The 26476-nt window shown below is 44.4% G+C and overlaps 1 protein-coding gene across 3 annotated transcripts in view; it reads right to left on the reverse strand.

The window, feature by feature from the left end:
- Positions 1-26476, reverse strand: part of DET1 (DET1 partner of COP1 E3 ubiquitin ligase) — a 32997-nt gene that overhangs the window by 5407 nt on the left and 1114 nt on the right. For 2 of the 3 annotated variants that reach the window (XM_047086719.1, XM_047086717.1), the window contains exons 2-5: positions 20513-21605; positions 17280-17467; positions 8427-8618; positions 4547-5204 (exon numbers count right to left, since the gene is read on the reverse strand). In XM_047086719.1, the coding sequence (XP_046942675.1) occupies positions 5015-5204; positions 8427-8618; positions 17280-17467; positions 20513-21595 (1653 nt within the window). In that variant the 5' untranslated portion in view covers positions 21596-21605 and the 3' untranslated portion in view covers positions 4547-5014. Of the gene's footprint in view, positions 1-4546; positions 5205-8426; positions 8619-17279; positions 17468-20512; positions 21606-26476 lie in introns of those variants that run through there. The other variant, XM_047086718.1, reaches the window with a different exon arrangement.

Below are 26476 nucleotides of genomic sequence, written 5' to 3' on the forward strand. Positions count from 1 at the left end.
TCTTTTAAAAATTATCTAATTTAGGCTTTTCACTGATTTAATACTGTGCTTCTCTACAAGGACTCTGAATGAAAGAGACCAAATTTAAATGGAGCCTTTCTCTCAAAGGCCCAGAACGGCTTGGCCCTGATCATTGACACATCAGCCCCTGCAGAATAGGGATGAGAAGAGAGTTCCAGGCAAGAGTTTAGATCTGAAAGATAAATCCCCTGACGTCTCTGCTTTTCTTAAACATTTTTGGTTCCAAAGAGCTTGATTCTCCAAAGATTCTTGAAGTTCACTGGATATCTGTAGAAAGAAGGCACTAGAATTTACTGAGAGGAGCCTAAAATCCTTTAGAAACACAGTTAATATAAACACACAGGGGTTGTGAACTTCATATGGCTCAAGTGCTCAATGAGCTCAGTGCTTTATCGCTCATTTTAGTTACATCCTTTTAGCTATAAGAAACACCCAGGCCAGTACAGGTATGGCTGAAGGGGGCTATCAGAGAGCCAGGAATCTTACTGAAATCAGAGAACAGGAGTCATCATTGGGCCTTTTCAAACCCAACCTAATAAGATACCCAGCCAGCAGGAACTTCCTGACTCTTTCCACGGAGGACCTGCCTTTCTCTTTGCATCTATTAATTTGCTTTCAATTATAAGAAACAACAACAACAAATCAATTCAAAGTGGCTTAAACAGTATGGAAGCTTACTGTCTCCCAGAACCAGAAACCCAGATGTAGGATGGGTTATAGGGTTGAGTGATCCAGCCAACCAACTACGTTATCTATGATCCGGGTTCTTTCCTCTCTACTCTGCCATCCAGTTCAGCTCCCTCCTCAGGGAATTTTTAAAAACAATTTTTTTTTTTTTTTTTTTTTTTTACCATTTGTTTATTTTTGAGAGAGAAAGAGAGAGAGCGAGCGAGCATGAGCAGGGGAGGGGCAGAGACAAAGGGAGATACAGAATCCAAAGCAGGCTCCAGGCTCCGAGCTGTCAGCACAGAGCCCCATGTGGGGCTTGAACTCACAGGCCACAAGATCATGACCTCAGCCGAAGTGAGACACTTAACCGACTGAACTTCCCAGGCACCCCTGGCTGATTCTTTTTGAATAGGATCATTGGGTGGTGGGTTGTGGAACTGTGGGCCACATGGTTCCTCACAGACATTTTCAAAAGAGAAATGTTTCCCCCACAGTTCCAGAAACCTCTACCTTACAGTATAATTGACCTGACAGAAGTCACACGACATTCGTAAACTAACCCCTTCTGCCAGCTGGTCTTGACCTAGTTCTAGTCACTAACATGGAGTAAGGGATCACCACGGTTGGTAAGGCAAAGGCAGATGTGTGGGCGCCAGGGGGAGAGGTGGGGGCTGGAAAAAAGGAAAACTGGAAATAGTTCCTAAGTTATTGCCTGCAGTAAATGGGTAAACGCTGAAGCCATCTGGAAACTCTGGGAGGAAAACAATGGGTTAGAAGTGGGGAGTGAGACTCAAGAGCCCAGTTTTGGAGATGCTGGTTTTGAAATGCCTATTAGATATTCAAATGAAGATGCCAGGTAAGCCATGGGATATATGAATCTGGAGGTCCAGGAAGGCATCAGGGCTGGGGTTATAATTTTGAGAATCATCAGCATATAGCTAGAATATAAAACCAGGGAAATGGACAAATCAATTAAAGAAATGGTATACAGAGGAAATGAGGAGAGAATCCAAGGCCAAGGGCTGGGGCACTCTAGCATCTAAAGGGAGAGCCGAGAAGCCAGCAAAGGGGACCAATGAGCAACCACCAGCAAGGCAGGAAGAAAACCAGAAACTCGTACTGTCCCGGAAACCAAGAAAAGCAAGTGCTTCCTGACAGAGAGAGAAATGAATTATGCCCGATGTCGGGCGGCTGAGCACAAAAGGGATGAGAGGTGTGTGCTGAACTGACAACATGGAGTCCCTGGGACTGGGACAAGTGCCGTGTCAGTGGAGGGGGGACTAAAACCCATCTGGAGTGGGCTGAGGAAAAACAGGACGTGGTGGGGTGAAAACATTTAATTTAAACAACTCCTTTGAGAAGTTTTTCTGTGAAGGGTAACAGAGGTGGGCAGTAACTGAAGGGGGAGAAGAGGCCAAAGCAGGAGGTTTTAAAGAAAAAAGATCTGGGGCACCTGGGTGGCTCAGTCGGTTGATAGTCTGACTTCGGCTCAGGTCATGATCTCACGGTCCGTGAGTTCGAGTCCCACATTGGACTCTGTGCTGACAGCTCGGAGCCTGAAACCTGCTTCAGATCCTGTGTCTCCCTCTCTCTCCCTCTCTCTGCCCCTCCCTTTCTTGCACTCTGTCTCTCTCTCTCTCTCAAAAATAAATAAATATTAAAAAAAAAAAAAAAAGATAAAGAAGATCGTAAGGGTGCCTGGCTGTCTCAGTCAGTAGATCGTGCAACTCTTGATCTCAGGGCTGTGCGTTCAAGCCCCTTGTCGGGTGGAGAGATTACTTAAAATCTTTAAAAAAAGAAAAAAGAAGAAAAGAACATCCTAGAGTGTATCTAATGTGCTAGTAGAAATGACCTATCAAGAGGAAGATACAGTAAAGAATAATTGCAGGAGTGAAGAAATTGAGAAGTCTAGAAGAGACAGGATTCAGTGAGCACGGAGAGGAGTTGGCCTTTTAGGGAAGCAAGGCTACTGGACTCCGGAGGAAAAGCAGGCGAGGAACATAGACACAAGTCATGGGGTTGACACGGTGAAAAGAAAGATAAGGCAATTTCCCCACGTGATTGTTTCCACTCCCGTCTGGAAGTGGGTGGCAAGGTGATGAGGGAGAAAAGGAAGGTGGGCTTTGGAAGAGGAATGAAGGTGTCAAACGGCAATTTCAGCGAGTGGGAGAGTAAACAGAGCAGGAAAGCGTATGAGAATCGCTTGGGGAGTTAGACGAGATGGAAGACAGGAGATACGACCAGGAGAATGGAGGAGTAAGGCGACAGGAAGTACACCTTAAGCTTCAGAAGGGCTAGGACACCGCCCAGGGTCACAGACCTATGGGGCAGAAGGGCGGGGATTCCCACTGCAGCCCGAGTGACTCCACTCCCCAGTCCCTCAGGTACAGTCAAGCAACCTGGCACAGAAGAAAGCTGCAGGTGAAGGGCTTCAACCACGAAAGACTGGTTGAGTCCCCCACAAACGTGTGACTGCTTTGGGATCCTGATTTTGTCATGACCTGCCAAGAATCTAGGAGAATGCCTCAGTATTTCATCCTTCCAGAAGCCCAGTGAGGTCATTCAAACCCTCCTCTTCTCCTCTGGACTACCACCACTGGCTTGTCGGCCCGGCTCCAAACCACCTTCCAGACTGCTAAAGACAGTCTTTGTGAAATTCGGATCACGTCTTCCACCGCACAAACCCTAACACCACACACAAGACTTCTCTCCATGATTCGGTCACACTCCCCCCACCTCCCCACAGCCTGTGCCGCAGCCGTCTTCGTTACCATTCCACGGCCCTGACAGCCCTGTTCACGCTTCCGCGCCTTTGTGCATGCTGGCTCTCTCCTCGAAACGTCCCCTGCCCTGGCCCACACAACAGACTCCCGTTTGTCTGGCTCCAGTGTCCCTTCCTCAGTATGGCTCTCCTCCTCCACCTCTCCTTCATCCTTCTCCACTGTTCCCAGAGAACCACTACTGGGGCTTCTGCCATCCTGCATTATAATTCTCTTTATTGGCCTATTTGTCTCATCCGCCAGATCTCAGCACAGCATCTACCCGACCCATAGCTGGCGCTCAAATCCTGCGCTGCACGCTGAATGAGAATGAATGCAGCCGTTCGATATTGAGGATGATGAAATTAGCTGAACTGTTTTTGGTGGGGCTCTGTATCTCCTATCACATTTGTTATGCTCCCAAGGGAGGTCGATCTGGATGGCAGAGGGATACGGAATCCATCTGTTCGCATCCGTGACTCTTTCCACAACCTGCTCTGAAATCCAACATTTCAAGCTGCTTTCAAAGTCAGGTGCTACTAAACAAGCTGACTCCATAAGCGGGGGATACGTTATGCGGATGAGACAGAAGCAGCCTCACGAGCCCGCCGGAGGACACTGGCTGAGACTGCACAGAAGGAGGCTGGCTGGGGGCCAGCAGGTGTTCGGAGGAGCAGTGACGGCCGGGCCATCCAGGAGCAGTCAGTCTGATCTCTTTAGGGACACGTGGAGCCTGCCAGCTCTCACGACCCAACTGCTGTGCGTGCTACACGGTGTCTGTATCTGCTACGGCCCCAGAGAACGGATCACCCTCCCACCTGCACGACACAGACCGTGCAGATGGGAGCGTGCTTCCACATGACAACGTGCAGTTATGCCCGGCCCCTCCAGCTGTAACGACTACCAGGACGAAACCCCAGGGAAGACGGCAATCCTGACAGATAACGGTCTTCCGTGCTGGCACACACCACTCCGCTCTCCCCAGGGCAGCTGCTGGAGCCATGGCCTCCAGTCCCTTTCACAGTCCCTCCTGGAACCACAAATGTGAAAAGTATTCGGTGAGATCGGGACAGAAGGCGGTCAGCAAACAGGATATATTTAAGTAAGAAAATACCAAGGCTTTATTTGTGTTCTCTTTATATAAAGATAGCCCTGCTGTCGGCTACGTGGAAAGATGGACACAGTTCCCGTGAGCAAAGATGTACCCACTTCAGACCGCATACCATAATGCCAAAGAATGGACATGGGGGGGGGGGGAAGGTGTAATGCTGTCATCTTCATATAGCAATAAAATGCAAAACAGAACAAAAACTAACTGGACTTAATTAATGCTGGGCATTCCCACAGGGAAAGGACCAGAGGACTTGCAATCAATCAGTAGTTGGATACGATAAAAATTCCATTTGGTTGGGCCACCCTCGCTCCTCTCTCCGGCTCTCCCCAACTGAGGTATAACCATCTGGAACCAACAAAGCCGGTAGGCAGGAGCTTTTGCTTCAGAGTCCACTGAGACAAGAAGGGGGCAACGTTTCGGAAGACCAGGTAACGGGGCTCTGGTGAGGCACCTACGTGCAGCAGTGTCGCATGTGGAAGTTGACAACGTACTCGGCATTAGTCCTCTGCACGGAAATAGCAAAAGGCTCAAAAGGGTGGAAGGTGAATGCAACAAGGCGCCGCACTGTGTGGTTGATGGGGCGGCCCAGTAAGCCTGCCTGGATCTCAAACTTGAGCAGACCAGAGTCCCGGGCATAGAACCTAAACAGAACAAGGAGAGAAAGAGAGGATGGTACAGAGATATTCACCACCACTTTGCAATCCGCTCAGCACGGGAACGCGGCAACTCGTAATTCAATCTTACTCACGGGATCTCCTCTTACATCAGCCTCAGGGTATCAGAACTGCGAAACCACCTTTGTCTGAGCTGCTCGTGGTATGCACGGGGTCACTGTGAATTGTACTGTGCTGTCCTGAGTCACTGGCTCCTTTCTCTTTCCCAAGATAACCCTTAGTTACAGCCTTAACTACAGCCTCCTCTTTTCCAGACACACTGCCCCAAGAGTATCTAGACCAGAGCTAGAAATGAAATGCAAGCCACATGTACACTTTTAAATTTCCAAGTAGTCACATTTAAAAAAGGTAAAAAGAGAAAGGTGAAATTAATTTTAATAAAATATTCTGTTTAACCCAATATTGGCATCCAAAATACTATCATTTCAACCTATAATCCATGTAAAAAATATTAATGAGATATTTCACATTCTTTTTTTTGTATTAAGTCTTTGAAATCTGATGTGTGACACTTGAGCACATGTCAACTTGGACTAGTCATATCTTAAATGCTTAACAGCCACATGCAGCTAGTGGCTCCGATATAGGACAGTGTAGATCTAGACCCATATTTGAGTTGTTAAGAACAAATTCTTTTGAAAGGTTCTTCTTTTTCACACCCAAAAACAAAATACTAACTAGTCTGACATTTTTCATCGAATAATTCCATTCATCCCCATACTTAAATACATTTTCCCATATGCAAAGTAAGTGTCCTCTGGAATCAGGAACTAGAGATGTTCAGGGGGGTTGGGGCTGAATTAGGGTAAGTTCCAGAAAAATGAGAGCTCTGAAATAGAGAGCTCTGTAATTTCCCTTTTGGACAACAAACATATGTACCCATAAAGATACTCATAATCCCATTTCCAAGAATTTCTATCCTCAGAATTTAATCCAAATGAAGTTAATAGTGATGTGAATAAAGACGGCTACTCTATCAAAGCTCTAATGTAAAAATGCAGACCGAGGGGCGCCTGGGTGGCGCAGTCGGTTAAGCGTCCGACATCAGCCAGGTCACGATCTCGCGGTCCATGAGTTCGAGCCCCGCGTCGGGCTCTGGGCTGATGGCTCAGAGCCTGGAGCCTGTTTCCGAGTCTGTGTCTCCCTCTCTCTCTGCCCCTCCCCCGTTCATGCTCTGTCTCTCTCTGTCCCAAAAATAAATAAAAAAAAAAAGTTGAAAAAAAAAATTTAAAAAAAAAAAATGCAGACCGAGAATAAAGGCTCAGCAACAGGGGAAGAGTTAAATCAACTGTGGTGCGTCTAACGAGGGAACAATATGCTGTCATCAGGACTGCTATTCGGAGGACTATGTAACAACACAGAAAAACATTTATAAAATACAAGCCGACTACAAAGTATTACTCTAACCAGGATGACAACTTGGCATGTGCAAACCTGCAGAACGACAAAGACGAGACTGGAATACACAATACAGGTGTTCAAGTCACAGCATTTCCTCTTCCAGTGCCTCTAATATCCTTACATTTCTCATTTTAAATTAAAAATAAGTGAAAAACAGGGGCAATAGCCATTTCCAAATTTGTCACTTAGGTTAATCTTTTCAAATCAGAGGCAGGTCAGAAAGGAGGGGAGTGTATCTCACACTACTTGACAATATCAAATGAGGCCCACGATATGCTTTTACGTGTGAAAACCACATTCACCTCACCCACATAATCCCCAACACACAAAGGGCCTGTAAGCAAAGCGAGTTGTCTGAGCTTCTAAATCTAACTACCAGTTTACAGGAAATATGAGAGACTGAGAAAAATAGTAAATACTACTCCAGGGATGCGGTGAGCAAACTTCAGAATGTGGAAAACACTACAGGACAAGCAACATGGTTTCTTCAACAATTTCACTGCAAGGAAAAGAGGAAGGAAGCGGAACGTATAGAATAAAACGGAGTTAAGGGAGAAGCGACCAAATACAATGTATGAACCCTGTTTAGATCCTGATGGGAACACGTGGAACCACAAAAGAATATTTACAAGACAACAGGGAAATGTGAAAACTAGGTATTGGGTGGTCTTAATAAATTTTTGATAACTTTCTTAAGATAGAATGGTACTGAGGTTGTATTTTTGTAAGTCTTTCTCTTTTAGACATTACTAAAATATATATGAGCAAAATGCTATGAAATCTGGGATTTGCTTCATCATATCAAGGGTGGCATTTGGGGCGAGGGGGAGTGGTGGTGGTGGAAAGACAAAACAACACTGACCATGGGATGGGATGGCAACTGTTAAGACTGGGTGGTGGGGAAAAAAAAAAAAAAAAAAAGACTGGGTGGTGGGCACATGCAGGTTCATTACACTCTTCCGCTTTTATATGTTTAAAACTTTCTGCAATTAAAAAAAAAGGTTAACTGTTTTTTGGAAACTGACTGAAATTTCCCAAAGGAAACACCATGAATGGTGATTAATCGTACAGAATATGTTACACAGGCCTCTTTCATACACAATGAAGCCGGACAGTGAAATACCAGCTACCACTGTTTCTATGTTTCTACGTGAAAAAGAGCTTCCACTCTCCAGCCCAGGGTTCCAGAACATACCTCCCCCGAAATAACCTCACGGGTGGCAGTGGTGCCCAATCCTCTCCCTAGTACCCAATACATCACACAGAACAACACAAGCTCCCAACGGGGGAGGGGGGGTTCTGTGAAGAGGACATTTGTGAGGGAGGGACTGCCTGTAAGAGGTCAGTCTCAAGTTTCTAGCAATAATACAGTATCAACATTCCAGAATTTCTTCAAGTGAGGAAGCGGGAGTTTCTCCAAAACCTGCCTGTTCCCCAAACTATCTCTGCTAGCTTTTCTACCAGATAACACGGGAGATAAAATGATTTGAGTGAAATAAATTTAGAAAGTCTCAACCTACTGCTATTATGAAATGGCATGTGGTTTTATACCCTGGATACCTTTAAAAGGGAACAAACTCATCTGAATTGGATGTTTTCAGGAGAAGCAAAGGACAGAACTACTGAGACTAGTACCTACATGATCAAAAGCACTCACCACATTACAGAAACAGCCTGTCCCTCCAACTGAAGCCATGAGTACAAGCGGACATAGTCACAGTGAAATGATGTCCAAGAAGAGAGAGAGGGCGGGCCGCCCGTAGCCCTGAGGATACAGTGATGGTGTACCTGATAGGGTGATCTCCACAAGTCTTGGGTCGCTCCATGACGGACACCCACTTGTCGTCATAGCTGAAGAGAGACAAATCAAGGTAGGGGCTACCGCTGTAAGACTGGGCACTGATGGGGAGCTGCCCCAGCAGCCGGCGTACTGCCTCCGTGTGCCCTCCATACTTGGCGTTTACGATAGTGTCTTTAAACCTAAAATAAAGCACCAGCGAGGAAGGCTGTGTTAGTGGACACACCAAGCTGTCTTGGATTTTAAGCTGATAAAACACGTCTAAAAACAACTCATTCTGTAAACAGAAATCTAGGTAATGCAGGAAGTCAGAGCTCTCACACATCCCAAGTCGGCCCGGCTACAAATATTCTCAGAAACAGAAAAAAATTCGCAATAGGAACATTAAATTACATTAGAAGAGTTAACAAAGACTTTCCAAACAAGTTTAAAAGGAGTGTGACTACTCTGTGACAGCACTTCCATTCAATTCTACTTCCCCCAAATAATAGCCTAGGTTTGCATCAAGAGTTCTAGAGAGCAAAGAACCCTGTAGAACAGAGTGGCCTCTCTCTGACTCTCCTTGGGATCAGTTATAAGCCAACTTCCATCAAAACTCTAGGGGCGCCAGGTGGCTCAGTCAGTTAAGCAGCCGACTTCAGCTCAGGTCATGATCTCTCGGTCTGTGAGTTCGAGCCCCATGTCGAGCTCTGTGCTGACAGCTCAGAGCCTGGAGCCTGCTTCCCATTCTGTGTCTCCCTCTCTCTCTGCCCCTGCCCTGCTTGCTCTCTGTCTCTCTCTCTCTCTCTCAAAAATAATAAACATTAAAACAAAACAAAAAAAACTTTGGACGAACTACTCATTCTGTGTTCAAAGTTTACGAGCTAGCTACCTGTGCTCCTGCACAAACGCCAGCGTCTGAAGAACTGTCACGCGGACACAGAGTCACACATCTCACTTATTTTTAATAACAACAACCATGGGGCAATTTCTCACACTTGTAATGAATACCAAATTTAATACCCTTTGACCAAGCATTTCTCTTCTTGTGGAAATTTACCCTAAGGAAGCAATCCCATACTTAGAAAAATCTCTCTGCCCCTTTAATAAAGCACTGCTGATGATAGCAATAAATTGACAGAAAATTAAGAACCTAATGGAAAACCATAATTTTCAAAGACTGCATAGTAACAGTGGAAACATTTATCATAATGGTAAGTAAAAGAAACAGGCTACACTCTGTCTACACAGTATGATAAAAAAAAAAAAAAAACAGAGAAAAAAATTAGTCCTAAAAATCAGACTGGTGGTGGGGGTGTCTGGATGGCTCAGTCGGTTAAGTATCCGACTTCGGCTCAGGTCATGATCTCGTGGGTCGAGCCCCGTGTCGGGCTCTGTGCTGACAGCTCAGAGCCTAGAGCCTGCTTCGGATTTTGTGTCTCCCTCTCTCTCTGCCCCTCTCCCACTCACCTTCTGCCTCTCTATCAAAAATAAACATTAAAAAAAAAAAAAATCAGACTGGTAGAAATACGTCAAAATAATTGTGCCTGTGTAATCACATTTTGTTTTTATTCTTTTTCACTTTCCTACAGTTTCTTAGAAAGAATGTCAACCATCAGTATGTATTTCTTTAACCTCTACATCAAAGTATATCATATGGTTTAAAATACAAAGGGAAAATAATTTAGTCCAGGGACAAAACATGACATCTCATCCCTGAAATTAATGGCATGAAAACCAAATAAAATAAATTTAAAAACTTAAACGTTCCTGACTTTGAGGAGACCAGAAAGATTGATGAGATGGGTTCTGTGTTTTGTCTTCACCATTAACCTGTGATTCTAAATGGACATTAACACCTCGTTTATGAGCCTAGCTATCAATACTGCTTTTCCGTTACTCTTCTTGACAGTAATTTTCACCACCTCAGTGTAAGTCATAAAATTAAATCTTGGGCCAAAGAGAACTTATTTCTTTCCCTTTGAAGGAGCAGGAATCATCGTTTTCAGCTCCTTGTCAGCCAAGATCCAGTACGACCTCTCACAACCCGCACCACGGCCTTGCCGGGCTCACTGGCTCCCAGTGACGGGGGCTGGCCCACGGTGAAAGCAGTGCTTTTCCAGCGGCACCACCACCTCCACTCGCCATGCTCCCCACGGACAGAAAGATGAAGCCGTCATCCCTGTGACAACTTGCAGCGTTTAAATCCTGGCTCACCGTCATTCTGTCCAGTTATGCCTCTCTCAGTTCGTGGGGATTTCCAAATTCGTAGAGATGATCCTTCCAGCACCATGGCCCCCTGGTTCCTGAACCTCCTCCTCTCTGCCTCAGCCCTCATTCCGAGGTACTACATCCTCAGTCTCACCATTACCCATGACTGCGACCTCTCTGTAACATCAGGGTGAGGCACCGCTCTCTCCAGCCTCCTCCTCGCCTATCTTTCCAGCCCATTCCCTCTACTCCCTGGATCTACAGTCCACTGATTCTACCAGTTTTTGTCACCCTACACCTTGACCATATCCTGTGTCCTGTCTCTTTCCTCAGGCCATGCTTCAATTCCACACTTAATCCACTGCACTCATCCTCCACAACGCTGCCTTCTCTTGCTTGGTGGCACTTCCCTGGAAAACCTACAGCCCTAGTTAAGCTCAACTCTGCCCGTTCCATGCCTGTATCTGCTCGGTGTTCTCCACGGCTGGAGGGAAACACACAACGCTCACTTAAATGTATAACCATGAACGTCGTGGGGCCCTCCTGCTGCAGGCACTCAGGCTACAGTCCCCGGTCCAGCCAGCCCTCCCACTCCCTCTGATGCCTATTTCATATCTCCACCAGGCCCACCCTCACCGAATGGCATCTCCTGCTTTGTTCCGACAAATAGAAGCAAGGAGAAGAGAACCTTGTGAGGCCCCCATCGGCGATCTGCACTATACTACTGTCTGTGCTGCGGTGTGAGACCAACCTCCCCGCTTGGGCACTAGGTCCCATCGCCTCTCATATGCGACATCAACTCTTCCCCACCTTTTCCTAAACCGTGAGCTCCCCCCAGCTACACAGTCTCATCTGCACACAAACACGCCACTTCCCCCCCCCCTCAGTCACAAAATAATAAAAGCACCACCACTCACCCCCTCCAGTGCAGGCATCATCTTCCAGCCCTCCCTGACAACAAAACTCTCAGAACACTTCTTACGGTACTGTCTCCAAGCCTTCTCTTCCCACTCTTCCTTAAACCCACCCCAGAGAGGCTTTCCCCACCATCCCACTGAAGCCACTCTCATGGAGCTCACCGATGACTTCCATGTTGCTAACTCCAGTAGCTGATTTATCTCTCAGGAGATACAGACCTGCCCTGGCAGAAGCATCTGACATTTCTTCCTGAGAAACTACCAGACCTCTCCACTTACAGAACCTCCAACCTTCTCCCCTGAACCTCACCCACAGCTTCACCATCACAGTTTGAGAGTAACTCTCTTTTGCAAGACAAAAACGTTAACTTAACAATCGTCTTTGACTTTGCTCTTTCCACGGCCCAAACCCCATCCTCCACTAATCTTTAGGGTTCTATTTTCAAAATACGTTGAGCACACAATTACAGCTGACCCATGAACATCACAGGGTCAGGAGTACCAACCTCTCCCACAGTCAGAACTCTGCATGCAACTTTGACTCCTCAAAAACTTAATAGCCTACCGCTGACTAGAAGCCTTACCAGCAGAAAACAAACAGGAGATTAACACATATTTTGTATGTTACACGTGTTATAAACTGTATTCTTACAATAAAATAAGCTAGAGAAAAGAAAATGTTGTTAAGAAAATAAATCATGAGGAAAATACATTTACAGTTCTGTATTTACTGTAAACAGTCCACATGTAAGTGGACCCATGCAGTTCAAACCCATGTTGTTCAAGGGTTAACTGTTCCCACCCTGATCCAAGCCAATGTTATTCAATCAACAGATAATTACCAACAGCCTAGTATACGCCAGGCATGCTTCTAGGTGCGTAAATATATAAATATATATTCCCTGTGGCAGGAAACATATTTAGCGAATCCTTGCACCAGTCTCCTAACTGGTGTCCCTGCTTCTACCCCACCCTCCTACAGTCTATTCCAACACAGCAGCCAGAGTGACCCTGGTAAAATAACAAGTGAGAATGTGTCACTCCTCTGCTCAAATGCTACACAATCTCATCTGCAGTTACAGCCAAAGCCTCAGAACAGCCTCAGGTGTCTGGCCCCACCTCTGACCACATCTCCAACTACTGGGCTTCTTCTCACCCCAGCCCAGCCACTCTGGCCTCCCCGGTGTTCCTCAAATGCATGAGACCCACCTCAGGACCTTCAGAACTACACTACCTTTTTTTGGGAAAATGTGCCCCCCCAGTATCCACATGGCCTGCTCCCTGACCTCCTTCAAAAGCTCTGCTCAGCTATCACCCTCGTGAGGCCCACATTGACAAGTCTACTGGAACAGAGCTAACAATCTCTTCTTGATCCACTCAAACCCACCAGACCTCCTAACAATTACAATCTTGCGCTGGACACTTGCCTCTTGGAAACCTCCACCCTCCTGCCTCCAGCTGGCCCACCTGGTGTTCTGCCACCCCAGAACTTCCCTTTTACCATCGTCTTCAGAGTGCTCTTTGCTTCTCTCTGGTTTCAGACTATTTCCTGTACCATACTTTTGTGTTTTATGTGGAAAACACGTCTTCCAGAGGCTTCCTTAGAAAAGGTACATGAGAAGTAATTTTTCAAGAACTTACATGTCTGAAAAAATCTTTGTTCCACCCTACTGGATAGAAAATTCTAGACTCGGTATCATTTTTTTCCACAGACTTCTGAAGGCATGATTTTAATGGCTTCAAGCTTTTGGTGTTATTATTGATAAATGCAATACCATTCTGCTAACTTATTTTTTAACATGTGAAATGTATGTTCTTTCTGAAAGTTTTTACAATTTTCTCTTTGGCCTCAATGTTCCAAATTTTCATGATGGTATGCCTCCATACTGGTCTTTTTTCCATTGGGTACTTGATGGAGCTGGTGATACACTAATAAAGACTTAAGAAGTATTTATCTGGGGAAAGAAGCCATGATTTGCAGCGCTTGCCAATTTCTGTGCTGTAAATCCTACTGCTGTGGTCAGTTTCAAGGTACCAACGTGACATCACTGAATGTGGCATTGTCGAAAGATGAGCAGCAGCAGATTTTCAGTAGAGAGTGTATACATATATATAGAGAGAGAAAGAGAGAATATACAGTATTTTCACCACACAGAGGAGATAGACACAAATACACTCAAGACCATAAATAATAGTAAAATAGTTAGGAAATAACTAATTTTTAATCATCACCACGTTTAGCAATAGCTTGCAAAAAATCCCTGCCATGTTTAACAACTGGCCCTCGTGAGCCAGTACAAGCCAGCCCCAGCACATCACTGAAAGGTCCTGCCAACCTGGAAGTTGGGAAACTGTCTTCACTACTGGGAAACTGTCTTACACAATTTCCTCTCTTCATTTTCTCCACCCACCCTCTGCAAATAACCAGATGTTGGGCCTCCTGGGCAAATTCTGTAATTCCTTTTCATCGTTTCTCTCCCATTTTCCTACTTTTATCTGTTTATTCTCCTCTCTCAACTATACCTAACAAAGTTTAAATTTCTGTTTTACGAATGTTTCCTTTTTTATAGCTTCAATGATTTCAGTGATTGCAATACTGCTCCTTTATTCTTTACTGTTTTATTTTGGTCTAAAGATTTTCCTTAAGTAACTCATGACCCTCAGTGTTCCCCTCCTTTTTTTTTTTTTTTTTAATGTTTTTTTATTGAGAGAGAGACAGAGCATAAATGAGAGAGGGGCATAGCAAGAGAAGGAGACACAGAATCCGAAGCAGATTCCAGGCTCTGAGCTGTCAGCACAGAGCCCGACATGGGGCTCAAACTCACGAACTGTGAGATCATGACCTGAGCCAAAGTCCAGCGTTTAACCTACTAAGCCACCCAGGCGCCCCACCTCCTTTTTTTCTTGAACATTTGCTCTAACCTATAATGGATCCACTTTCACTTATTTTTTACCAAAAGATTACTGGAGACTGTAAAATGGAGCATTTAGATTCATGTGTTCACACGAAATGAAAAATGATTCCAATTTATATACACATTGTACTTTCAATGCAGCAAAGCATGATAAGATGGCTAACAAAATATATTAGGATCTATTAGGAATATATATTAGGATATATTAGGATACAATTCATATAAAATGTTATATTAGGATACAAATACGAATTTGAAGACAAGAAGAAACAATGTGAAATTTCAAACAGTATGGGAATAATTTGCTCTCTACTTTTTATATCAAATACTAACACCAAATTACTATTGCAACTAGGTTTCCCTGGCTATGTTCAAAAGTGTTACGTTATACACCATAAACGTATACGATGTTATATGCTAATTGTATCTCGTGCTCGCTTCGGCAGCACATATATATGCTAATTGTATCTCAATAAAGCTGGGGGGAAAAAGCTTATAATATTTTTAAAAACGAATATTTAATATACACTGAAAATTGCATCTTCTGCAATTATTCAAATTTAATAGCAAAAAAATGTTAAGATCAACTTAAAAATTAATATGTAAGGACATCTACAGTTGTTCAAAATCTTTTGGTGGTATGATCCAACATTTTGAGAATCACAAAGCTAGAACACCACCTTTCTCTTCAAACTTTATTTCTCCTGGGACTTCTTAAAATTTCACTTAATTCCAGATGCATTCTGAAATAATTAAAAACAAAACAAAACAAAACATAGCTTCCTATAATCACTGGGTGACTTCATTCACTCAACAAATACCTAATAAGCTTCTCCCACATGAAAGACACTGTCCTAGGTACTATGGATATGGCAGTGAATGAAACAGACAAAAATCCCTGCCCTCATGGGAGTTTACTTTCTTTCCAGTGACTTCTTTTGATGTTTTCACTCAGCCAGCTGTACCCAGCTTTGTAATTAGTTGATAATGATCTGCCTAATTTTAAAGTTAATTTTAAAAGAAGGAAATTTGTTCCAAAAAGAAAAAACCACAATCTGAGCCACATTCTGTCTCCAAATATCCTTCCATAACTGAACAGAAATGCTTAGAAGGCAGAAAATTTGTGTGAACCAGAGAAAAAGGAAAAGGCAAGTTAGCTGTCTGAAAACCAATACCCATTTCTAGTTGATTACTATCCTTTTATATAAAGATGATGCCACTGCATTAATGTACCTACTCTGCTCATTTTTCCTAGTGGCAGTAATGCTTATTCTGATTCTTCTGTTCACTCCAGTGTGATCTATCTTGAAACCTAAAGCAGATCTTTTCCCTAACTGGCCAAGGTTGGGGGAGCAATTTAAAGTGGCATCCAATGAGGCACTGACTAGAGCAGGATTCAGCTTGGGCCCTTGGCCCAGAGTAACCATTCATTTCACAATAATGTTGTACTCAGATAATTATATCAGAAGCTCTGGTTCAGAGAAAACCCTGTCTGATGATGGGGGGGGGGGGTATTAATTTAGGGTGACCTAGGTGTTTGTAAGTGTCAGTATCTGAAGGTCTCTTCTTTGGGTTGGTCAGTTTCCCTAGTGAAAAATCTCTATTCTCCTGCATAAGGAGTATAAGCCTGGCTGTCATATCTTACCTTTCAGTTTGTTGGCTTTCATTCAATTCTTGTTTTTAGCATGACAATCTCATCCCTACTCTCAGCTATGCCTCACGAACATGAAACCAGGGCCTACATGGTTCAGTTTCTCAGGAGACTGAACCTCCAGCCTTCTGCAGAGGTGGAGAAGACACAGTCAATTGGCTAAGTAGGCTTAGAGAAAGGGGCTAAAGGGCCTGATTGCTCCTTTTTTTTTTTTTAATTTTTTTTAAGTTTACTTATTTATTTTGAGGGAGAGAGAGCACACACAAGCAGGTGAGGGGCAGAGAAACAAGGAAAGAGAATCCCAAGCAGGCTCCACACTGTCAGCACAGAGCCCAACATGGGGCTCAATCTCATGCACCATGAGATCATGACCTGAGCCTAAGCCAAGAGTAGGACGCTTACCCGACTGAGCCACCAGGAGCCCTCTGATTGCTCCTTGCAAGAACTTCACCCAATCCTCTGAGTTTAAGCCCACATTACAGGTATCTTCAGAGGTACCTAGGGCCTCCAATTCTCTGACCCTTTCCAGAGTTCTCTGGTGCAAGGCAACTTGTTTCTTGATGGCTAAGCTCTGCAGTCTTGTTTCTGTTCTCTGAAGTGTGTCAAGTCAGTTACCACTCATCAGTTAGCTTCTCAGCTCCCAACACTGATTCCTATCCCGTCGCCAATCATCTCCTGCCTCTAATGTCTCTCCTTTCCCATTCTCTTTGTTTTTGTTAAAGTTACACCTTTTACTTCTTTTTGTCACTTTAATAGGATTTGGGGATGAAGCAGAGATAAATTCATGTGTTCAACACATCGTATCCTGTTTAACCAGAAGTTCTAAAATTATTTCCTTAAGTCGTATCACTCCACAAATACTTAAATGCAATACATATAATAAACATATTCATGAGAACACAGCAATAAATAGTAAAGACACAGTCTCTATCTTTCCGTAGCTCACGTACAGTCTGGGAGGAATCACGGACAGTGTACTAGTAATTCCACAGGTGCTGGGAGATAGAAAGGAAAAGGTCAGGGTGACTCAAGGGTTTACCACAGGCAGACCTAACCAAACCAAGGTGGGCGGAGAGAATACAGGAAGAGTTTTTTGGAGGAAGCAACTACTGGCCTAACACCAGTGAATTGTCTAGAGAGATTAAGCCTGTTAAGCCTGAAAGAGCTTACCGGCGCTGGATCTGCCTTGCAAAATTGTTGCTAGAAGCTGAGCAGGGAAACTGGACTTCACTGTGCAGGGTGGCGTTACGGAAGAGGTCACAGAAGTTCTCAAAGAGCTCTAAAAGCTCATCGGATGTATTCTCAAACACAGCAATCACTTCTGTTGTCACCATATTGTACACCACAAAGAAAGATGCCTGCAGAAGAACAGAGAGAGCTTTGAGACAGCGGGTATGAGGCCATGCCTTGGAAACTTCTCACTTGGCTGAAAATTCAAACTACCCAAGGAAAACAAGCGAACCCTTCCACTCCTGCACTAGCACAACAACGTGGCTGCACGTGGTTCTGGGAAAGGAGGAGGCCTCGGTGGACTTGATCAGTCCAGGGCCATCAGTCATGGCCAGTGTCGCCGGATTTACCACTGGATCTGCTGCTAGAATTACTGAGCTGGCCCACGTATGTGTGTAGAAAGGTTTTCAATCTTTCATTTAAGACTGCAAATTCAACATTTTTCCTTCCTAGTAATTATTCCTGACTTGCTCTCCAACCCACCCTGAAATAAAAAGCACTTTTTTAAAATGCCAGATTTAATTCTCCCTCCTGCTGAGAAAGTAATTGGTAGCCTGTAGCTGCCTGTTGGCAAATTATTTTCTCTTGTATACGTACAGTTGAAAGTTCAATTCAGGGGCATTTATTTTCCCTCTTAAGATTTCTAACATGCAGGGAGACACCTTAAGTACACTGTGTCCTAAAACTGCCCAGGCAAGTTGTCACCAAGCAGGGAACTGCCACTGAACAAATGGAAAATCAGAGTCGCGTTTTCCATTTCTTCCTTCACAAGTGTTCTTTCAGCCAAGAGCATTTGTAAGACACATTTGAGATCTGTAGCAATTAAGATCAGAGGGGACATCTGAAAAGCATTCAAATGCCACAGGTGGCAGGGTTACTGCTTTCTCTGAATGGGCCTCTGGGGGACAGGCCCTCTTCCTTTAAACAACCAGTGCTCTCTGCTCTGCCTAACAAGGAAGCTCCAGGAACCCCTGCGTTTTGTCACAATGAATGTGGCAGTGTGAATCAATCTGCAGGCTTCCAACAGGACTCTAGAAGTTTTCAGAACGTTAGGATTAGTACTCCCCCTCCTATGACTGACTTTAAGCCTCCATCACCAATTCCTGGAGCCACGTGGCCCACCTGTTTTACTAGTCATTAGTCCTTCCAGAGCTTTCATTACATGACTTTTTCGGTCACCTGGAAATTAAATACGGCTGTAAATTAAAGAGGTTGGAGGGTAACCTGAGAATAATACCCATAATATTAGCAAGGCTTTGTGTGTACATGTGCCTTTTACTCATTAACTTTATTGAAACCTATCAAATTAAACTGGGGAAGGAGGTGGGAGGACAACTAGGGCAAACTGGGTTTAAAGTTACAACCTCTGTCAGCAAAACACCGAGCTCCAGTACTGATTCTAGCTACAATTTATTACAGCTACCGGAAATAAGTAGGTCATGTTTTTTAGCAAAGGGAAGAAGGATAATCTCAAATGCAGCTACCACAGATGACTTAGTCCTTCCAAAAGAAAAAGGTAATTATAGCTCAAACCTAAATAAAAGATTGAGTCATGTCCTTTCTATATACGTGGACAACATTTGGATCATTTCAGGACTTCACCAGGATCCATCACAATTATATGAATATAAAATTACACAAACCTTTACTAGGCTTGCCTCCAGGGCAGACTGGGAAATACAAGACAGAAGGGTACAGAAGTCAAGGGCTTCACTGCCAACCCCCCATGACACATAAGATACACTAGATGCTCCTTCGTGATGGCTCAACGGGTGACTTCATCATTAATAGGGAAGAAGAAGAATGCAGAAAAAGTAACATCCAACCGTTATTACTCACCGCTCCCCGTCCCCGCCACCTTGAAGAATACACAGGCTATGATTCAGAAGAAAAATAATGGAAAACATTTTACCATGGATGCCTGGTAAGGTCTCAGGAAACAATGCCCTGTACAGTCTCTCCTACGATAGAAGCAACTGCAAGTCAGTGGGAGATACCAGACTCAGCCCCCTTTGTGGTTTACTGGTTTGCTCTCTATTCTCAATTCCCAAACTCCTATCTAAGGACAGATTCTGGAAATAGAACAGGGGGGCAAAGGTATAGAAAGGTAGGTATCTTACTTGATCAACACTAAAGTGGACAGCCTCTCAAAGAGAAATGCCCAAAATACCCTGAATTTCAACATGGTGTTTCAACCCAAGAGTCTTACAGGTTTCTGTGCCCTTAACACCATTTTATTGCCATCTGAGAAATAGCTATCTCCCCTAAAGAGATCTTTTATCCAAAGTGAAAAACCCTAATACTTGAAGTCCTGATGATTCACTTGGGGGATAAGAAACTCTGGCTTCCTTTTAATCTTTTCACTGCCCTACAATCTATGCATGGGCAAGGTCAGAGTAAAGTCATAAAACTTAACTGCCAGATGAGCTTACCTATTAGTTACCTTCTAAAGGCTTTATGAAGAAGTATACTGACATTAACCATCTGGGCAGGAAAGAGAGGCTAAATTTTTAGGGGCGCCTGGGTGGCGCAGTCGGTTGAGCGTCCGACTTCAGCCAGGTCACGATCTCGCGGTCCGTGAGTTCGAGCCCCGCGTCAGGCTCTGGGCTGATGGCTCAGAGCCTGGAGCCTGTTTCCGATTCTGTGTCTCCCTCTCTCTCTGCCCCTCCCCCATTCATGCTCTGTCTCTCTCTGTCCCAAAAATAAATAAACGTTGAAAAAAAAAAATTTTTTTAAAAAAGAGAGGCTAAATTTTTAGAAAATGTTTCTGGTATGGTGGGCTCATTCTCATTCCTAGAACTAAAGCAGTCAGACCACTAATCACAGCCTCACAAAATCAAGGCAGGATTATCCACAGGCAGTCCAAACTTCGACCCTGTAGCATTTGGGCTTCTATCTCAGGGGTACTGAAAATGCTCTGCAGAAGAATCAGGGTAATAATCACAGAGTTGACTATCCACATGCCAATGGCTTGAGATTTAGCTTCCATTTGTCCAAATGAATACACGTGGCCAGAGAAAAATGGAGTCGTTTTGAGTTTGAGGCCTAGGAAAACAAAAATTCAAGACTACATGAAATGCGAATTTCGGAGAGGCTGGCTATAGGCAAAGACAGAAATGTTCCCATCTTCCCAAGGGGATGGGAGGAGCAAAGAGCAGGAGAGCACCGCATACCTGTGATGGATCCGTGACCCGCAGGGTGACCACGTCCTCACTAGTGTACTTGATAAACAGATGGTTTTCGTCCAGAAGCTGCATTTTCCACATGCGCAGCTGCCGCAGCTGGTCAAAGTACTGGAAGAAGCGCCTCTTGGCCATCGCACTCCCGTCCTGCTCCGCCCGGCGCCACAAGTACACCAGCAGCCGGTGTTTGAGGGAGTTGATGAAGGGATCTCGGAAAGGACTGGCCATGCCCGTCTGACTGTCCCGCTGCACCTCAGGGAAGACAGCTGACACGGTGAGGAGGTCATCCTCGTAGCAGAAGCGGCCGATGGTCCTCACGTCAATGAAAGTGCCTTCAGGGGTCACCTGGAAGACGTGGATGGTCTGCTGCTGCACTGACAAGATGGCCAGGATGTTTTTGTACAGGTACAGCCCTTGGTTGTGCGACAGGACCACTTTATCACACTTGAAGGTGCGCGTATCACATAGGCGGCCGGTGTGAAGGTCAATGATGTGGAGGGAATAGTCCTCCAGAGGGGACCGGGGGTTGGGGGTCACGGACTCACTGTTGCGATACACCTCGTAAAAAGGAGGATGCGGCTCATCCGGGAGGTAAGCAGCTGAGCCCACGATGACACAGCGACAGTCGTCAGTGAAGAGGCTGCACTCCCGGTTCAGGTGCTCACCGTTGGCGGCCACGTTGGTGATGTGCAGCAGGACGAAGAAGCGTTCAAAGAGCCGGCCGCGGATGCTGACCGACCGCTGGTCATTGCCGTTGGACAGGATCTCCCCCTCATAGCCCTGCAGTAGGTCCTCGGCTGCCTGGCAGCCCTGGTACTCATAGATCTCGAGAGACGTCTGGTCTGAAGAGAAAGCAATAAAGTAGCGTCCATCAGGTGAGAATTTACGCAAGAAACAAGGAGGCTTTTCAACATTGACGACCGTGAAGTTGGGGAAGACATTCTGGTGGAATACTCGGACCTGATGCCAGTGGGTGCCTGCCTTGCCCGAGCTGATCCGTCGGCGTTCCAGGCGGTGAATGACATTTTGGTTCTGGATCCTTCGAGGTTTGATGGTGGAAACATGATGATCCATTATCACATCTCTGCACGGAAAAGTGAAGAAGTCACGAAAACAAAACAAAATCGGCCGAAGTACAAATATAGAAAGGTATAGAAAGTATAGAAGTATAGAAAGTCAAAGCTTTTCCTCCTTATACCCTGGACCCAGGAACTCCCAAGATGACAGTGATCAGCAGTTCTCCTTCTCAGATTAGAGTCAGAAAGTGGTCCCGACATTTCTGAGTCTAAAAACAGGTTTGAGGGAAGGACCTGATTCACTAGGAACACCTGCAAAGCACGCTTAGATGTTGGGAATATTCAAGAGAATAAACCTAGAACTACATCAGAGTTGTTCAGTGTTAACAGCAACATTCAGTGCACATTCATTAAAGAAATCTATTTACTGGGCTGTTAAGATGTCCATACTACCCAAAGCAACGTATAAACACAATGCATCCCTATCAAAATCCCAATGGCGTTTTTTGCAAAAATAGAAAAGTTCATCCTAAAATGCACAAGTGATCTCAAGGCACCCCAAACAGCCAAAACAATTTTGTGAAAGAACAAAGTTGGAAGACTCAGACTTCCTGATTTCAAAACATATTACAAGGCCAAAGTAATTTTTTTTTTAAGGTGTGGTACCAGCATAAAGACAGACAAATACACCAATGGAATACAATAGAGAATCCGAAAGCAAACCCTCACAGGTGTAAACTCAAGATTCAGAAGTTCAGAGAACCCCAAGCGTGATAAACACAAAGACATCTATGCCCAGACCCATCACAGTCAAACTTAAAAACGGAAACACAAAGTAGAAATCTTGCAAGCAACCAGATAAATGATATATTGTCTGGAGGGGAACAATGCAATCATCTGTGGATTCCTTGGGAAACTGTGGAAGCCGGAAGGAAGCAGAAAGTTTCTGAAGCGCTAAGCTGCCTCTGTGTCACCATTCAAATCTCAGCTAAAACAGCAACTTCTCAGATTCTCCCTACCTTCCCATCCACACCAACTGTCATTCCACCCTATTTTGTTTTCTTCAGCCCTTCTCACTTTTTAAATTATCTTGTTTACCTTTTTAGTATCTGTCACCACACACAAGACCCCAGGTACCCTGCCCAATTCCTTGCTGAATCCCCACCACCACCTGGGGCAGAACCCGAGGCACAGCAAGTGCTCACAAGTAGGTTAAATGAATGCATGGAACAACACTCAAAATGGGCCCTGCAGGGTAAAGAATTCACAAGGCAAAGTAAAAGAGGAGCGCTCACTTGGAGGAAATACACTTGGAAGGAGAGAGGCGTGATACATTTGGGAATAGAGATTCCAAGTGATTAGAGCCCAGGAAGCACAGAGTGAGTAATAAAAGAGAAGCTTAGAAAAGCAGACTGGAGGCAGACTAGAAAACACTTCACACGTCACGCCAGGCCACACCAATGCCACACCAGCTATTGTGGGTTTTAACCAGGAGTGACTGACCTAATCTATATTTTAGAAATAAAAACATATACACAGTGTGGTATTTATTTATACTCTGCCTCCTTCTAAAAGGGATCTGAAATGCTGTACATAAGTATAGATACTATCTGGTCCAGTGAAAGATGTGCATATCTCTATGACTGAGCAAACTAAATTTCTCAAACTGTTAGTCACAACTCATTGATGAGGCTTTGAAATAAATTCAGTGGATATACCAGACATTTTAAAAAGTGGAACAAAAACAGAAAACACCGAACTGTATCACATACAGTAAGGGTAAGTACTATTTCATGAAACTTTTGTTTCAATTATACATATGAGTTACACGCACTGGGTGAGGATATAAAATATATTCCCTACTGATCTAGATTACAGCAAGAGAGCGCATAATGCCCTCAGGCCAAATCTAGTCTGCCTGCCTGTTTTTGTAAGTGAAATTTTATTGGGACACAGCCATACCCATTTATTTACAGGTTACCTATGGCTGCTTCTGTCCTACACAGGCATAGATGATTGGCTGAGACCAAAGACCACTGGGCCCACAAGACTGAAATACTTACTATCCGACCCCTTGCAGAAAAAGTCTGCCAACCACTGATCTTGGGCGCTGGTTCCTAACTGGAGCAACTGTAGCATCTGGAGACAATGGTTGGTTGTCCTAACTTGGGAAGGAGGGGTGTTATGAGTGTCCACCAAACAGAAGCCAGGGATGCTACCAAGTAAACAGGCCGGCCCCCCACATTTGGACCAAGAGGTCAATAGTGCTAAGGATGAGAAACCCTGATCTACAGAAATATCTGCACGTAAATAACAAGAATGTCTGCGGCAGGACCGTTAGAAATAGCACGAACTGACGACACTCCAAATGCCCAGCAACAGAAGACTAGATAAATTCTTCCAGGCATATTCATGCAGTGGAATCTCATGAAGCAATAAATTAATGCTTAGCTAATTAATGTTAGCTACACATAACAACCTAAATGAATCTCAGAACACAATGATGAATGAAAACAGCAAGCAGCAGAGTATTTTGTTTCTCTTCACATAAGCTTCAAACAATTTCTAGTTTAAAAGCCATCAATAGGGGCGCCTGGGTGGCTCAGTCGGTTAAGCGCCCAACTTCAGCTCAGGTCACGATCTCACGGTCCAGGAGTTCGAGCCCCGCGTCGGGCTCTGGACTGATGGCTCAGAGCCTGGAGCCTGCTTCCGATTCTGTGTCTCCCTCTCTCTCTGCCCTCCCCCATTCATGTTCTCTCTCTGTCTCAAAAATAAAATAAACATTAAAAAAAAATTTAAAGATGGGTATTGAGGAGGGCACCTTTTGGGATGAGGACTGGGTGTTGTATGGAAACCAATTTGACAATAAACTTCACATATTGAAAAAAAATAAAAATAAACCCTATTTTGTCTGATATAAAAAAAAAATTAAAAATAAATAAATAAATAAATAAATAAATAAAAGCCATCAATAGATATGGAACACAAATATCAAAAGCAAAGGTATTATAAAATTAGAACAGTGGTTACCTGAGAAAAGTAAGAAACTGGATACGGGTTGGGACACACTGGCAACTCCAAGGTTACATTTTTTTCCTAAATCAGCACTCACTGTACTGTCATTCTTTAAAGATTACATATATTCAAAGTATTACTTGTACTCAGAATTTTTAATCAGAAAATAATTGTGAAGAGAAAACTAAGGTAGGACAATAAGACGAAGCCAGACGTACGCAGGAAGGCACACCACACGGACCTGCAGCACTGCCAACCGTCTCATTTAGCCCTGATTTTCTCAGGAGCCAGAGCAAAAAGGAAAACACAATGAGTTACAGAATGTGCACGGCCAATCAGATACAAACTTAATAACAGATGCTTGGAAGAAGCGGTGGGAGGTTAAAAGCAATCTCCTAAGTTTTCTCAAAGACCCTTGGCATGATCAAGTGAGCAAAATCCTCCACAGCTGACAACAATACGGTATTAAGTCACACACAGCTACTCCTTGTAACAGTGACATTATTGATGTGGCTACTCTGATTCAGCCTTAAAAACACAGTATTAAGGTTGAAGCATTTTAAAATACCAAACAGCATACAAAACTGCCTCACTCAATCCCTGCCGAGGGCAATCCTGCCAACCTAAGACTGGGTTGGAGTCAGAGGGAGACCAGACCGGGATGAGAAAGGCAGACGAGGCCCAGGAACAGGAGGAATAGGGACCAGACACCATCTAACAGACGAACTGCTGAGTCGGATAAAGTGCATACTAGAGTTGCTCAGCTAAGAAAGAGCCACTGATCATATTAAGCAAAACAGATGCTTAATTCTAAGAAAATTGGGATACACTTTGCATAGTCCCATCTGAAATTCTCTGATTTGTCTTTTACATATATATATATTTTTTTTTTTTTGAGAGACAGACAGAATGAGTGGGGTACAGGCAGAGAGAGAGGGGGACAGATGATCCGAAGCAGGCTCCATGCTGACAGCAGACAGCCCGATGTGGGGCTGGAACTCACAAACCACGAGATCATGACCTCAGCCCAAGTCAGATGCTTGACTGAGCGACCCAGGCGCCCCTCTGATTTGTCTTTTTAAGAGAAAGACACCAGTAACTGGGGTGATGGGTGTGAAGAGGTGGGGTGAGTGGAGCTGACGACCTGTTGGCTTCAGCTCCAAATCGTACAGGAAATCGTCACTGAATTTCCTTCCCTCAGCGTGGGTGCTCTCTCTCTCTCCCTCTCTGTACACACACACACACACACAATTTTATATCACACAATTGTGATTTTGAGAGACATGGAGTTTTTCAAGGCTTTTTCAATTTGTTCTCTCACTGTTCTGATTATAAAAGTACACGCTCATAAAAATTCAAACACTATAGAAAAAGTATGTAATGAAAGTCCCCTCTAGTCAGGGTGAGACTTACGAAAAAAGAGAGGAACTTACGAGTGTCCTAAAATCTGGCCCTCTCCCAGCTCCCTTAGGCCAGTAAATGGCCTAGCAACTCTCCAGCTAGCAGGAACCAGAAACCTGACAGTCTTCCTTGATCCCTCTTTCCCTTGGCCCCCTGATCAGTCACCAAACTCTGGAGACTTTACCCTCTAAACAGTCCTCTCTAATCTTCCACTTACTCCTATCACAAGCTGCCGGCACCCTTCTCCGAACTTTTACACTTCAAGTCTGCGTTACTGCACCAGCTTCCTACCTAAATCCACTCCTTTCAACAGCCAGAGTGACCTTTCCAAAATGCTTTGGTGACCGCGTCCTTTCCCCTGTGGACTAATACAGGTCAGTATCTCCCCACTGCTCTTAAAGAGAAGAATCAAGCCCTCAACATGCCGACCAGGTGCTCAAAGGTTTCAGCTCTGCCTCTCCGGCCTCATCTTTTCCCGTTAACTCTAACCATTTATTTTCTTCAAGAGGGACCCTACCTCCTG

This window comes from Lynx rufus, unplaced genomic scaffold (assembly GCF_022079265.1).
Source record: "Lynx rufus isolate CCGP_SWC_20201006 ecotype Redwood Valley unplaced genomic scaffold, mLynRuf1.p SCAF_21, whole genome shotgun sequence".
Classification (NCBI taxonomy): Eukaryota; Metazoa; Chordata; class Mammalia; order Carnivora; family Felidae; genus Lynx; species Lynx rufus.